We start from the raw sequence: 13,119 nt of genomic DNA on the forward strand, positions 1-13,119 counted from the left end.
AGTCATGTCTCTTGGAAGATGTGGGCGGATTTGTTCTAGCTTGTCCCTGAAGCGTGTTTGAGGGAAGCCCAGGCCTAATTGTGGGGTCTCACTGGCCCCTGCTGATGCCTTCAGCGGCCTGAGGAAGGGGCCCCTTGAAGGAAAAACTTCAGTCGTTAAGGTAATTCCTTTTTATTACGTTTCTTGTTATCTTTGTTTTAGAAAGCTGCACAAGAGGTCAGAAGGATTAACCTGTGGGCCTCGGTGGCAGGGCCGGGTCCCACCCGCCTTGTGTGGTAGTGAGAACCTCAGTCTCCTCGTTTGGTTTATGATGAACTCTGCTCATGCTTTGGTCCCAGTAAAAGTCTGTAGTTAAAAATGGAGGTTGGCCTTTGCTGAAAGAAGGGCGTGTCTCCGCCATGATCCTTTAAATACTGTAGTTTTGGAAACACAGACTTTCTGGGCTTCAGATACGAGCACACTTATTGGGGTAAATTCTCTTTCTGTAGCGCTGGAGTTACATGAATGTGTCCACTGAAGATCTCTACGTGGCTGGCGGGGGGCAGGTAGATGATGTCAACATGAGTGGCTCCGTGTTTTTGCCAGAGGGGTCACCCATTGTTTGGGTGACTTGGCTATAGGAGGGATCTGGGAGCCAAGCAGGGCATTGGGGCCACCCTTCTGGAATATGATGATTTTTTTTTTTTAATTTTTTTTTCAACGTTTATTTATTTTTTTGGGGGGACAGAGAGAGAGCATGAATGGGGGAGTGGCAGAGAGAGAGGGAGACACAGAATCGGAAACAGGCTCCAGGCTCTGAGCCATCAGCCCAGAGCCCGATGCGGGGCTCGAACTCACGGACCGCGAGATCGTGACCTGGCTGAAGTCGGACGCTTAACCGACTGCACCACCCAGGCGCCCCTGGAATATGATGATTTTATACCAACAGCGGCTGACTTGTGTGGGGAACCATCTCCGCATTTAATGAGCCATGTGACCTTGGGAAAGGCGTTTGACTTCTCGGAGATTTGGTTTCATCATTTGTAAAGCATCAATAAAAGCACCTACCCTAGTTAACCCTCAGAACCAAACGAGAAAACGTGGGTCAACGTTCACCGGAAGACCACCTAAAGCACGATGTAAAACAAGGCGATTCTTTTATTATTTAAACATAATGGAGTCTGTTGCTCCAAGGTTATTTGTTATTTGCATGACAAAGAGGTGCAAATCCTAATGACGTTGCAGAGGATAATCTCATCCATACAAATAACCTGCCGCGTTCCCAGGACTTACTGGCAGTTTCTGGTTATATTATTCCATTCTAGCGTTTTACTAACATCTTTGTGTAATCCTTCCGTAACACAATTAGGGTTGTTTGTGCGTGTCTGTACACACACACATTTTTTTTTTTAATGTTTATTTTTGGGGGGGAGAGGGTGGGGGAGGGGCAGAGAGAGAAGGAGACACAGAATCCGAAGCAGGCTCCAGGCTCGGAGCGGTCCACACAGAGCCCCGTGTGGGACTCGAACTCACGGTGAGATCATGGCCTGAGCCAAAAAGTCTGACGCTTCACCGACTGAGCCACCCAGGCGCCCCAAGGGCGCTTCATTTTTTCTATTCCGTCTTTCAACCATTTGAACGAAACGTAGATGAAGATACCAGTGGGAGGTCCCGGGGCCTCCCCGCACCCTGTACAGGTGCCTGAACACAGCACCTCACTGCATGTGAGTGTGAGTTCTGTGGGCACGGTCCCCTTGCTCCTCCCCGTGTCTCAGTCCTCACCAGCTCTCCAACTCCGGGGTGGGGGGGTTGGGTCAGTCACCATTCCTTTGTAAGTTTCTGATGAATACTTTTAGGGAAAAGAGACTGGACTCAGGGCAGCTCTTCCTCTGGCATAAAGGTAGACGCTGCGGACACGGGCTCGGGATGGACCCCGCTCATGAGGGTGTCTGCGGTCTCAGGAAACCAGAGGGTAGCCTCTCTGCTGATCGAAGCGGGAGCGGACGTGAACATGAAGGATAAAGACGGAAAGACCCCTCTAATGGTATGCCACCCTTCAGAAAACAGCCCGGCTTTGCGTGCGCCATCGGGAGGAGAGCCGCTTCTGTAATTAGCCAATTCTGGTGAATTCGGCCGTGCGCGAGCCCTGGGCCTTGGCTGCCTGTATGTATTCCCCACCGGCCTGTAGTGAAGGCATGACAAGGTCGCTACAGTAGTTTTGTTGTCTTCCTACAACTCTTTCCTTAAGGATTACCAGCCCCAGCCCCCTGGGCCTTTGCAGGGTCCCAACAGATTTGTTAAAGCAAAGGACGTGCTGCTTTCTGTGCTGGTCCCGCCTGGCGTTTCTCTCCCGTGTCATCTTCGTGGGGAGAAGGGCAGACTCTGCTTCCGTGTCCCTGGCGCTCAGCTTCGCCGCAAAGCCGCGGTGGCCCTGGCTGCCTCTGCCTTCCGGAGAAAGCGGCCGGCCGATTTTCCGGGCCCGCCTGCACGGGGTCCACCCTGACCGCCGGCCGCGTCCTCCGCAGGGAGGGCGGCCTCTCTCACACCCCGCTGACTTTTGTTTCTCAGGTGGCCGTGTTGAATAATCACGAGGAGTTAGTCCAGTTACTTCTTGACAAAGGGGCAGACGCAAGTGTAAAAAATGAGGTAAATAACTCCTTCTTTATCTAAAGTCTTTCCCTGGAGGAGAAATATATACATATATATATGCATATATACCTATATACGTATATACATATGTATATACGTGCACATATATATACATATACGTGTATATGTACACGTATATACGTATACACACACACACATGCATATGTATAATCTTTGTTGTTTTCACTTTCAGTTCGGCAAAGGTGTCCTAGAAATGGCCAGAGTTTTTGACAGACAGGTTGGGATGCTCTTGGTGATTTTCAAGGCTAATTTTGTGATACTTTTAACATAAAAGAGCCCCGGACCCTTGGATTACCTTCATCTGTTTTTGTTTCTCTAGAACGTGGTCTCCTTATTAGAAGAAAGGAAAAGAAAACAAATGGCGAAGAAGCCCTCTGTCTGCTGAGCCGGGCCCCACTTAGCCCGACAGCCCCGGGGAAACAACGTCCCACGTTTGACTATTTGATTTTATTTCTTTGATTGGTTTGATTTTTTTTTTATTTGATTATTTATTTTCGTTGAAGGTTCACCGTGACTTTTGTAACGTACAACTGTTTCCGACTTTGAAATACATCTTTTTACCTACGCACGCGGGCCTGTGGTGTCCTCACTGGGTGTCTCCGGCACGGGGATGTTTTCTTGCACTTGGGCCTTTTGGAGTGAGACACGAAACAAAATATTTATGCACTGGAGCTGCACAAACATACATGGATCTCCCACTTTCCGCTCCCCCCCCCCCCCCCCCCCCCCCCCCCCCCCCCCCCGCCCCAAGGCTGTCCTCTGAGCCGCTCTGGGACCTTGTGGAAATTCTTTCCCTCATGTGTTTTCAATTATGACCTCCCCTCCCGACTCCGGGCCTTCCAGGCTGCGTGGTCAGGCTGGTGTTCCCTCCTGGAGGGACAGCTCCTCCCGAAAGCCCAGGAGGCCACGTGCAAAGCTTTCTCCTCAGCTGTTGGCCTCACATCAAAGCACAAAATCCATATTTCAAGACTCCGATCCCGCTCTATTAGAGGTGTTTGGTGGAGGGTCAGTCTGTTTTAGAACAGACCTGTCTGAGAATGTGTTTGCATATACTTTGGCCCTGACAATGAAAGGCCCAGCCTGCTGGCACAGTGACGCCTCTGCCGAAGAGAAGCGTCTTACGTTCCGCCTTCAGAGCAGCAGAAGGGTTTTTGATGCCGATCACGCGGTTGGGAGACCAGTAGGAATGAACCAGAGGTAGGTGTGCCGGTTGGGAGCTTAGGCACGCGTGCGCGGGAGCTTGAACGTGGCAGACACACACGCGAAGCGGGCCAAGTGGGCTAGCGGACCGTGTGCGTTTTGTGGCTTCGGGGACAAGCGGGTTAACTCAGCCCCGTGAGAAGGCCAGCTACGAAGGTCTGCCCAGGGGTGGAATTTTCTCTGTAAGGAAACACCGATGAAAAGGTAATTAAAGCTCTAAAGCTTTGGGGGGAAGGGCGCAGAGAAAAAGCGCAGTTTTCTTGATGTTGGCAATGCTCAGCTTTATTCCACACAGTTTCTAGAATATCCACCTCAGGAATTGGATTCGTGGGTCCTAGATCATCCCTCTCCTTACGTACTTCATCAGTGTTTTACCTTTTGTACAAAAGCACATTCCTTTAAATTTGCCAGGTTTTTATTTTTTAGAGAAATCGTAAGCTGGGGAGAGAGAGAGGGAGAGAGAAAGGGAGGGGGAGAATCTCACAGGCTTCATGCTCTGTGCAGAGCCTGATGAGGGGCTTGATCCCATGACCCCGGGATCATGACTTGAGCCCAAATCAAGAGTCAGATGCTCAACCGATAAAGCCACCCAGGCGCCCCTGGATTAACTTTTTATTTTTTTTTTTCAACGTTTATTTATTTTTGGGACAGAGAGAGAGCATGAACGGGGGAGGGGCAGAGAGAGAGGGAGACACAGAATCCAAAACAGGCTCCAGGCTCTGAGCCATCAGCCCAGAGCCTGACACGGGGCTCGAACTCACGGACCGCGAGATCGTGACCTGGCTGAAGTCGGACGCTTAACCGACTGCGCCACCCAGGCGCCCCTGGATTAACTTTTTAAATCTCTCTCAAAAATCAGAGCACAGAGTCACAACACTCCCAAGGCCCCTGCGTTTCGCCCCCAGGATTGGTGTTGAAATTCATCTCCATTTCGTTTCTCGGTCTCTTGTAGATCATAGTCACAAGCCCCCTCTGGGGCAAGAGTACGCATCCCTTCTTACTGACAAAACCTTGGCAACATCGTCCCATCTTCCTCACAGCAGCCTTGGCCACATAATGGGGGGACCTTGGTCAATGCGATGTTAACGGAAATGGCTCCTGCCCCTCTGAGCAGAAGTTTAAAGAATCCCCACGTCTCTCTTCTGCCAGGAGACCAGCTGTGACTCAGAGGGAGGCTGCACCATCAGCCCAGGGCCCCAAGGAGAGCAGAGCTGGCGCAGAGATGGGCGTGACCCGTGCGTAAGCAATAATCCTTGGGGTAAGTCACTGAAACTGACGGGTGGTTTCTTATCCCAGTGTAACTTAGCCGAAAATGACTGCTTCCGGGATCCTGTCGTACACTTGTGAGTTTAATTTTCCACAAATGACATTCGCATCTCTCAAGCCCTATGGTTTCTGGCCTTACTCAGATTCTTAAAAATTCAGGAATAGAAACTAAATCTTCTCAAACGTCTTTTCAGCGTCTCTGGTAACCCTAATAAGGCGTATTTCCCTGAAGTCTGTCGATTTGGTGACTTGATTAGATCTTAAAGGATTGAACCATCCTTCTCAAAATAATCTCACTGGAGATTGCAGTGGACTTCTGGATTCTTCTCGCTGGTGCTTTGTGTCTTCTTATTTTTTTTCTTTAATGAGATTAGTGACTTATCTTGTGTTTTAATTTTCCCAAAGAAGCAACATATGGCTTGTGTTCCGCCATTTGGAATTTATTTTGTGGCTTAACGTACAAAATTATATATGTATGAAATTTAATATATATAACATATATAATATTATATAATGTATACATAATAGTTTTATGTATGGTTCTGTGTACCTAGTTTTCTAGAAGCACTTTAAAGAAGGCATATTCCGTATGTTTGAAGTATCCCAATTTGATATCAGTTTGATGACATTTTTTTTTATTTAAAAAAAAATTTTTTTTTCAACGTTTTTTATTTATTTTTGGGACAGAGAGAGACAGAGCATGAATGGGGGAGCGGCAGAGAGAGAGGGAGACACAGAATCGGAAGCAGGCTCCAGGCTCTGAGCCATCAGCCCAGAGCCCGACGCGGGGCTCAAACTCACAGACCGCGAGATCGTGACCTGGCTGAAGTCGGACGCTTAACCGACTGCGCCACCCAGGCGCCCCATTTTGAAGACATTATTAACTGAGGTCTTCCAGGTACTTATTTTTTGCCTACTTGCTTTGATGTGGGTGAAAGGTGGTAAGAAAGAGAGACCCCTTGTTACCATTCTCTAGATCTATTTTTCTTTGTATTTTCTGCAGTTCTTTTTGAAGTTGGATTCTATTTTTCAAAAATTCATAAATTGCCATTAAACTTAGGTTTTCCTTCTGGGTAAGTCTGACGTCTGCATTGCTACCCCCGCATGCTTGTGTTTTTGAATTTCTCCCCTTTGTAAATAAGGTGACTTGAAAAAATTATTTTACTCGGTTATACACTTGACATTGTTCAAAACGAGTGTCTTGTCCTCCTCCCCTCTGTGTCTGTTTAAAGACACCTTTCTTGTGCCATCACCTGACTGGTTCGCGTCGACTGGCAGCACCTGTCCCCTGACCCCCCCCCCCTCCGCCCACTCATTTTAGTGTCTTATGTACTGTTCCAGAATTTCCTTGTGCCTCTTTAAGTGGGTGAGATTATAGACACATTTTTTTAAACTTATTTTTGAGAGAGAACAAGAGCAGGGGAGGGGCGGAGAGAGAGAGGGAGAGAGGATCTGAAGCAGGTTCGGCACCGACAGCAGTGAGCCCGATGTGGGGCTCGAACTCACGAACCTTGAGATCAGGACCCGCCTTGACGCTGCACGCTCCCCCAGCTGACCCACGCAGGTGCCCCTAGTCACGTTTTTCCACACGAGGGTTTCCCTTTCCCCATTTTCGCCACGTTGTCAGTAACGAATGAGACATGTCTCTACGTTTACTGTATACCATTTATTGGATATAATATTCTTAACAAGAACTTTTTCTACGGAAATAGCAGGTTGTCACCTGTAGAGCCCCAGTATGAGAACTGTGTACAAAAGTAACAGACTGTAACATAAAAGGTATGTGAAAAAAGTCAGCAAACCGAAGCATTATAAATGGACGAAGCACTATGAAATTAATGGACTGGTTTGTTGAGAAGCGGTAACTTTGTACTGTGCCGAACAGCCTATAGCCACGAGTTAAAAAGACTTGGACTTAACGGTGTGCCACGGGCCTTCCTGACACCCTCCCAGTCTGACCTAAGAGAAGGTCAGAGAACAATCTGCTCTGCCATCGCTTGTCCTGCTGGGACCGTTAGAGGGTTTTCTGTCTTTCTCATTTGATGCTTTTTTTTTTTTTTTTTTTTCCCCATCACTGCCCTACTTAAGTACTTGCTTATAGGCCATGAACATAGATGTTTTTCGGTTTCCTTGTAAAACTAAAAAGATCACAAGGTATTTATTATTTTGCCTGGATTTGAACTGTGCTTCAACTGAGGACTAAGTTATTTTATGGAAGGAGACCCACGGGGGGCGGGGGAGGGGGGGAAGGGGGGAGCCTAGAAGACATGTTTTTCTGCAGATGATGTGGAAGGTCAGGGTGGGTTCCAGAATATTCAACCTGAAAGAGCTGAATCCACGGAGCATTCCTTTCAGTGTGTGGTAAATCTCCTGGCTGTCACTGCCCACGATGGACTGTTATCGCGATTTTATACGCACTGTCTCTTCTCCTAGGTTTTCCTCACATGCAACACTCTTATGGCTGGACTGGCTGCTGTCGCTGCTGTCCCAAGAGTAAAGAGGGGATTTTCATCCACGTGGAGGTAGATTGCTTCTGGAAGCATCCTCAGTGCCCGGAACTGGTTCTTAGCCCGGGGCTTACCACTCTTTCTTAGAGTGTTACTCGTATCGCTATCAGAGGTTCCAAAGTAGGTTTTAAAGGGACAGATGTCAATAGGGACTGGAGAGGGTGCCCAGGGAATCGTGCCATCCTAGACAGACGGATGTTCTGTGGCACGATGTTGCCTGGAAGGGGGACTCTTGCGGGGTTCAGAGCTGGGGGCATAGCTCTGGAGAAGGCTGGGCTCGTGGGGGTAGTGACACAGTGTCACGGTCCCCGCTTTGGGCGACCTAAAGTAGCTATGACCACAGCAATCTGTCACCTTGGAGGGTCCTCTGGAAAAGAGGCTTGCCTCTTAAGTGATGAGAAGCAAACAGATGGCGTAGCCTCCTCTGCCTTGTGTCCAGATCCAGATGTGTTCACGGGTCTGCTCCTGAGTCGTGGGGGGAGGAAGTGTGGCAGCCTAGGGCCGGCCTCCGTGGGGTGGGGGGCCATGAAACAATGGTACCTGCACTGTCCCCCGCCCGCCAGCCACAACGTATGAAGTCTGCAGCTTGAGAATCACGCCTGGGGGTCAGCAGCTGGCTGCGTGAGACTTCTGGGGAGGGTCGGTATGACGTTTATCCGGGTCACTTGTGGTTAGCTGGGGTCCTACCGATAGCAGTGAGGAGGGATCTCCGCCCTGGGCCGGCCGCTCCCAGAACACTGGAGAGGGAGCCCCGCCCCCACCCCCCAGCACACGTTTAACATGAAATCAGCCTCACGAGGAAAGTGTGCGAAGGGGTCAGCTTGCACGAGAAGGCTGCGGCCGCCTGCCCAGGCATCTCGTCCTTTCCGTTGTCAGGGTCTCATTGGCTCAGAATGCTAATTTAGTAAACATGAACGGAGAGACGGCAGGAGGGGGCCGGGGCCTTCTCAGCTGGCCCAGCACCAGGGGGGATCACAGGCTCCTGAGGACAGCTTGTCACTGATCAGAGCATTAGCTGCCTTTCTTTTAGGGGATGCATTGATGTGTTGTATTGATTTGCCAGAGAACAAGGGCCTATGGGTTCAAGCCTGAGAACTCATACTAAAGTCAAGAAGGCATAAAAATGTCCCTTCGGAGACCAGTCAGGAGTATTTATTCTCATGTAGTTTAATTTGTTGCTTTTGTGGTTTCTGTGACGTCATCCCACATGTGTAAGCTGGAAAAATTCACACTGGGAAGTATAACCTCCGTATGCATATTTTGACAATGGAAAATGTTATGCATTGTTTCCCTTGGTTGCTACCCATCTGATTCCATGTGTCAGGAAAACAAACTGTTACCAAAAAACTCAGGAGATAAACTCTTAAACAGAATGCCTGGAAGATTAGCCATCTATTTTCCAGTAAGTGGGGTCAGAGAACTACGCGTATAACGAGACAGGGGAAGAAAAGTGACCACCCTCAGGGCCTACTTCGTGTCTAGACACGTTGAGTTTCTCAGTGACAGCCTTATAAACTCAAATCAACTCTTATTCATGCCTATAAAACTTTAAAAACATATTAAAAAAATAGACTGGCACTGAAATAGAAATATTGCTTTTTGTTGCCATCATCTATAAGGCTATAAAAAGGGGGGGGTTCATCTTTCCCCCATCCCCAAAATACCTGGCTCTCTTCCTATGTTCTGTTAAAATGGAAGTTATTGCTAAATATAATTCTGCATCTTGGGAATACTGTTCCTTTAATAATATCTGTATATTGTAAGGGGATGTTAGGTTTAAACAAGTATCCAGAAATAACGTGTATGGCTCTATAAAAGCAATTACTATAGAGACACAAATGTGTCATCAGCTGCAGCTCCTAAATGGCCATCGATGACATTGTGTAAGATCACAGCGTTAACCTTTTTTAATACCAGGCTATTCCTGGTTCTCTGAAATGGAAGCACAGGAATTACAGTTAAGGACAAAAAAAAAAAAAAGACCAAAACAAAACCCCAAAAAACAAAATTCACACCCTCTTCCTCCCATAGGAGGAGGGGCTAAAATGACAGATCCAAGGGTTTGGGCACCTGTAAAGACAATACCCACATAATGCACCATAAAAATTCTGTAAACTTTTCACTAGCATCGGGTTTGGCCTTGATACAATTACTAAGTGTAATATCAGTTACCGTAATTCTGTAGGTACTCATCAGCAGTAACATTTTCTAACATGGCTTTACCTTCTTCAGAAATTAATAATTGATACAGATGCATGCTGTAGGGGTTGGAATGTTTTAGCGCTGGGCTCCCTTTTGTGTTTGTGACATGGCTTTATTTAGTTTATCCGCGATCGTGATTACCATGTTGCCTAGATACGGTGGGGGAACACGGGGAGAGTTCACTGCAGTCTTGTTTTCTGGAAGGCAAACTGATTCTTGGTATATTTGGTCTCTCTGCTTCAAGGCCTGGAAAAACCGTTGAAATGACCCCAGTTGAAGTCTTCATCACAAAACACTCAGAGTGAATTACAGAACTGTTGTCAATTGCCTTCCAGTGTCAAAACGAGTCACATATGACCCCACTAGAAGACAGAGGCATAATGGCATTTTACCTTGTCTGAGTATTTTTGTCATTTTCATGCCATTAGACGCAGGCAGCTTCAAGATCGTGTGGAGAAGTGGCTCCCCAGTCAGACATTTGAAGAGTGAAAGGTTAAAAGGGACGCGGCCCAAGAATGCATTTCATGAATATTTAGGATTAGGAAATTGATTTCCTCATCACATTCTGTGCCGCTCAACAGGTAGGTTGCAAATGTTTATACTAAAAATACCTTTTCGAGATTCCTGCGGCCAAGCTGGGAAAATAGAATGCCCCCCTAAATAACTTACGAGTAACTTAGGATTCTTTGTCCTAGACGAACGGCGGACGCAGGCTGCCTCATGGCATCCATTCGGTTGTAGTTTTTGCAGGCATACGGAGTCTGCCCAATTTTTAGTAAGTTTGAACCTTGCAATAAAAGATTTTTATCTACAGGATTGATTCGCTAGATCTCGTTACTGGTTCACAGCTGAAAATAGTTATGGTCCCATGGAAAGCCTCATCCATCCGTCTGAACACAGAATCACTGTATTACGGTTGAGAAGACAAGGTGGTAATTTGCTCAGCGCCAAACCGTACAGGGAGAGATTCATGTTTGTGGTGCCTGGGCAGGAGCCTCCTTGTAGAAACGCCACCTTTCCCCATCTAGATAAGACGCGGAGGCCAGCACTGTGAGGAGGGCAGTGTCATTGCCTGCTCTCCAAATGTGCTCACGGCTGGTGAGCTCACGGTCAAGTTTCTGCCCGGCCTCCTGTGTTCCAGGCTCTGTCCTGGGGCGGCCACACCTTAAAATTCCTTCCTGCAACTCGGGTTCTCTTCCAAGCTTCCTGGCCCCAAGCCAGATCCTTCCCTGCTCTCCTGGAAGTTCAAGGTGTAGCCGCTGGTGGGCGGGGCCAGGGTCTCCCCGACAGCCACACCCAGCCTGGACTCGAAGCCCCTGGCTCTAGCTCGAGATCAGGGGTTCCAGAGAATCACTCAGCATTCATTCTACCTGGGGTCTCCTGGGCTGTGTCTGTGCCATACCCACAGCCACGCATGGCTGGGGAATGGTTCTTCGATAAAGCCTCGATCGGAAAGTGAACCTCCTGTCCAGAAGCCCATAAAGCATGATATTTCAAGTTCACTAAACTACTGAAAGCACACAAGCCTTCCTTCCGTGGAAAACTCAGTGATGGTAAAAATGCCTCCCACAGCGCACTGCACTGTAACAAGCATTTGGCATAAATTAATAATTTACAAGTACCTGAGCAAGTATACAGAGCACCATAGCACAGCACAGCACCGACGGCAGTAGCTCGAAGTTCTCAAAATAATGGTGTTTTAAACATTAAAAAAAAAAAATTCTAAAAGTTGGTACAAAAACACAGAACTCCCAACTGGAGTTGAAAGATAGTGCAAACTTCTGTCTTCACTGTTGAAAAAAGATGGCGACTTGCTTCTCACTTCGCGTAGGCAGCGTGGGTAGGTCTGGGCACTTGACGTGGGTGTTTCGGAGCGGGTCTGCAGCGAGGGAAGAGGAAACGAGAGGGTGGGTGGAGGCCTTGGAAATGGCCTTTGTGGGTACACAGATGTCTGCAGTTGGGTGTCTTTTCCTGCCCTTCGCTGAGCCTTTGGGAGCAGATCTCCCCCCACCCCTTCCCCCCCAAAGAGGGCTGCAGGTCACATCCGGGACCTTGCTCAGGGCTGCAGGGTTGCTGGTGGTTTATGCCAGCTGGCCACCTAGGGGAGCCCTCACCGAAGCCATCCCTCCTCTCTGCAAGCAGACTCTAGAACAGTGCGCGTTCAAGAAAAATGGAAGCCACGTATGTAATGGAAAGTTTTCCAGTAATCACACGAAAAAAGTAAAAAGTAAATGAAACAACGGGGCGCCTGGGTGGCTCAGTCGGTTAAGCGTCTGTTTCTCGGTTTCGGTTCAGGTCACGATCTCAGGGTTTCGTGAGTTCGAGCCCCGCATTAGGCTCTGAGCTGTATTAGGCTCTGTGCTGACAGCTCAGAGCCTACTTGGGATTCTGTCTCTCTCCCTCCCACTCTCTGCCCCTCCCCCACACATGCTGTCTCTCTCGAAAAAAAAAAAAAAGTAGATGAAACAAATTTGAGCAATGAATTTCATTTAACTCCATACATTCACAGTTGCAGTATTTTGATATGAAAAGGGACGGAGCACGAAGTCGTCCCCGTCCCGTGTCTGCCTGCAGGGACCTGACTGGCCCGTGCATTTCCAGGGAGCAAAGCTGGGCATGAGGGATCCCTCCCAAATGAATGTGCAGGACATTCTTCTCCTTCAAGAGCAAGACCAAGACGGGCTTGCCCTGGGCTCAGCGACTGGCAGAGGTGACGATGGGCCACTGCCGGACGGCCTTTACAAAGAGAGCCCTCCACTCGTCGTGTCCACGTAAAGCCGTGCCTTTCCCTTTTGAGCAAGTAACTTCAAGATGAGCACACGAAACCACAGCCAAATAACTAGGATGGTCTGCAGTCTTTCCGTATTTCTGCCCTCGAGAATTACACCACTGTTCTACCCCCTTTGACCAGAGTTATCTTTGGGATTTATTAGGCAGCTCTCTGAGGCCAACCACTTTTCCCAAGAGCGGTAATGCCATCACGAACGTCTTCCCCTTTCGAGACACTGAATTATTGAGCCCAGGGCCTGGCCAACACACGACCTTTGGTTCTTTTGAGCTCATATAGCAAGCTTCCTGCCAAGGCGGGGCAGTGTATGTCCAAGGAGTGTTTTGGCTGTGGGTTCGATCTACCCACTGCGGGGAAAGAGGTCGGGGGCGGGGGGCGGCCCGTGTGTAGCCTTTGCCTCTTCCCACGAGCACGGAGGAGCTGCCTGGTCGCCACCCTGCATGGCGTTTCCACCGTCCAGAAACAGCTGCACGTAACCTCCAGAGCACAGTAAAACGTAAGAAAAAA

The 13,119-nt window shown here is 48.5% G+C and overlaps 2 protein-coding genes and 1 long non-coding RNA gene across 9 annotated transcripts in view; 2 read left to right on the forward strand and 1 right to left on the reverse strand.

Annotated features, from left to right (window-relative positions):
* The window catches only part of FANK1 (fibronectin type III and ankyrin repeat domains 1), a 104,611-nt gene extending 101,394 nt beyond the window's left edge, over window positions 1–3,217 (forward strand). For 3 of the 5 annotated variants that reach the window (XM_045041030.1, XM_045041031.1, XM_045041032.1), the window contains 4 exons: window positions 1,880–2,023; window positions 2,548–2,625; window positions 2,822–2,881; window positions 2,969–3,217. In XM_045041030.1, the coding sequence (XP_044896965.1) occupies window positions 1,880–2,023; window positions 2,548–2,625; window positions 2,822–2,881; window positions 2,969–3,034 (348 nt within the window). In that variant the 3' untranslated portion in view covers window positions 3,035–3,217. The remainder of the gene's footprint in view (window positions 1–1,879; window positions 2,024–2,547; window positions 2,626–2,821; window positions 2,882–2,968) is intronic. The other 2 variants (XM_045041033.1, XM_045041034.1) reach the window with 2 other exon arrangements.
* Window positions 3,218–3,386: 169 nt separating this feature from the next.
* Window positions 3,387–5,862, forward strand: LOC109492771. Its single transcript, XR_002146745.3, has 3 exons — window positions 3,387–3,846; window positions 4,999–5,107; window positions 5,803–5,862. It is a non-coding gene; the product is annotated as an uncharacterized LOC109492771 (long non-coding RNA).
* Window positions 5,863–6,762: 900 nt separating this feature from the next.
* Window positions 6,763–13,119, reverse strand: part of ADAM12 (ADAM metallopeptidase domain 12) — a 349,535-nt gene continuing 343,178 nt past the window's right edge. For all 3 annotated transcript variants that reach the window (XM_045041022.1, XM_045041023.1, XM_045041024.1), the window contains one exon: window positions 6,763–11,703. In XM_045041022.1, the coding sequence (XP_044896957.1) occupies window positions 11,643–11,703 (61 nt within the window). In that variant the 3' untranslated portion in view covers window positions 6,763–11,642. The remainder of the gene's footprint in view (window positions 11,704–13,119) is intronic.

The sequence above is a fragment of the Felis catus genome, chromosome D2, assembly GCF_018350175.1.
Source record: "Felis catus isolate Fca126 chromosome D2, F.catus_Fca126_mat1.0, whole genome shotgun sequence".
Classification (NCBI taxonomy): Eukaryota; Metazoa; Chordata; class Mammalia; order Carnivora; family Felidae; genus Felis; species Felis catus.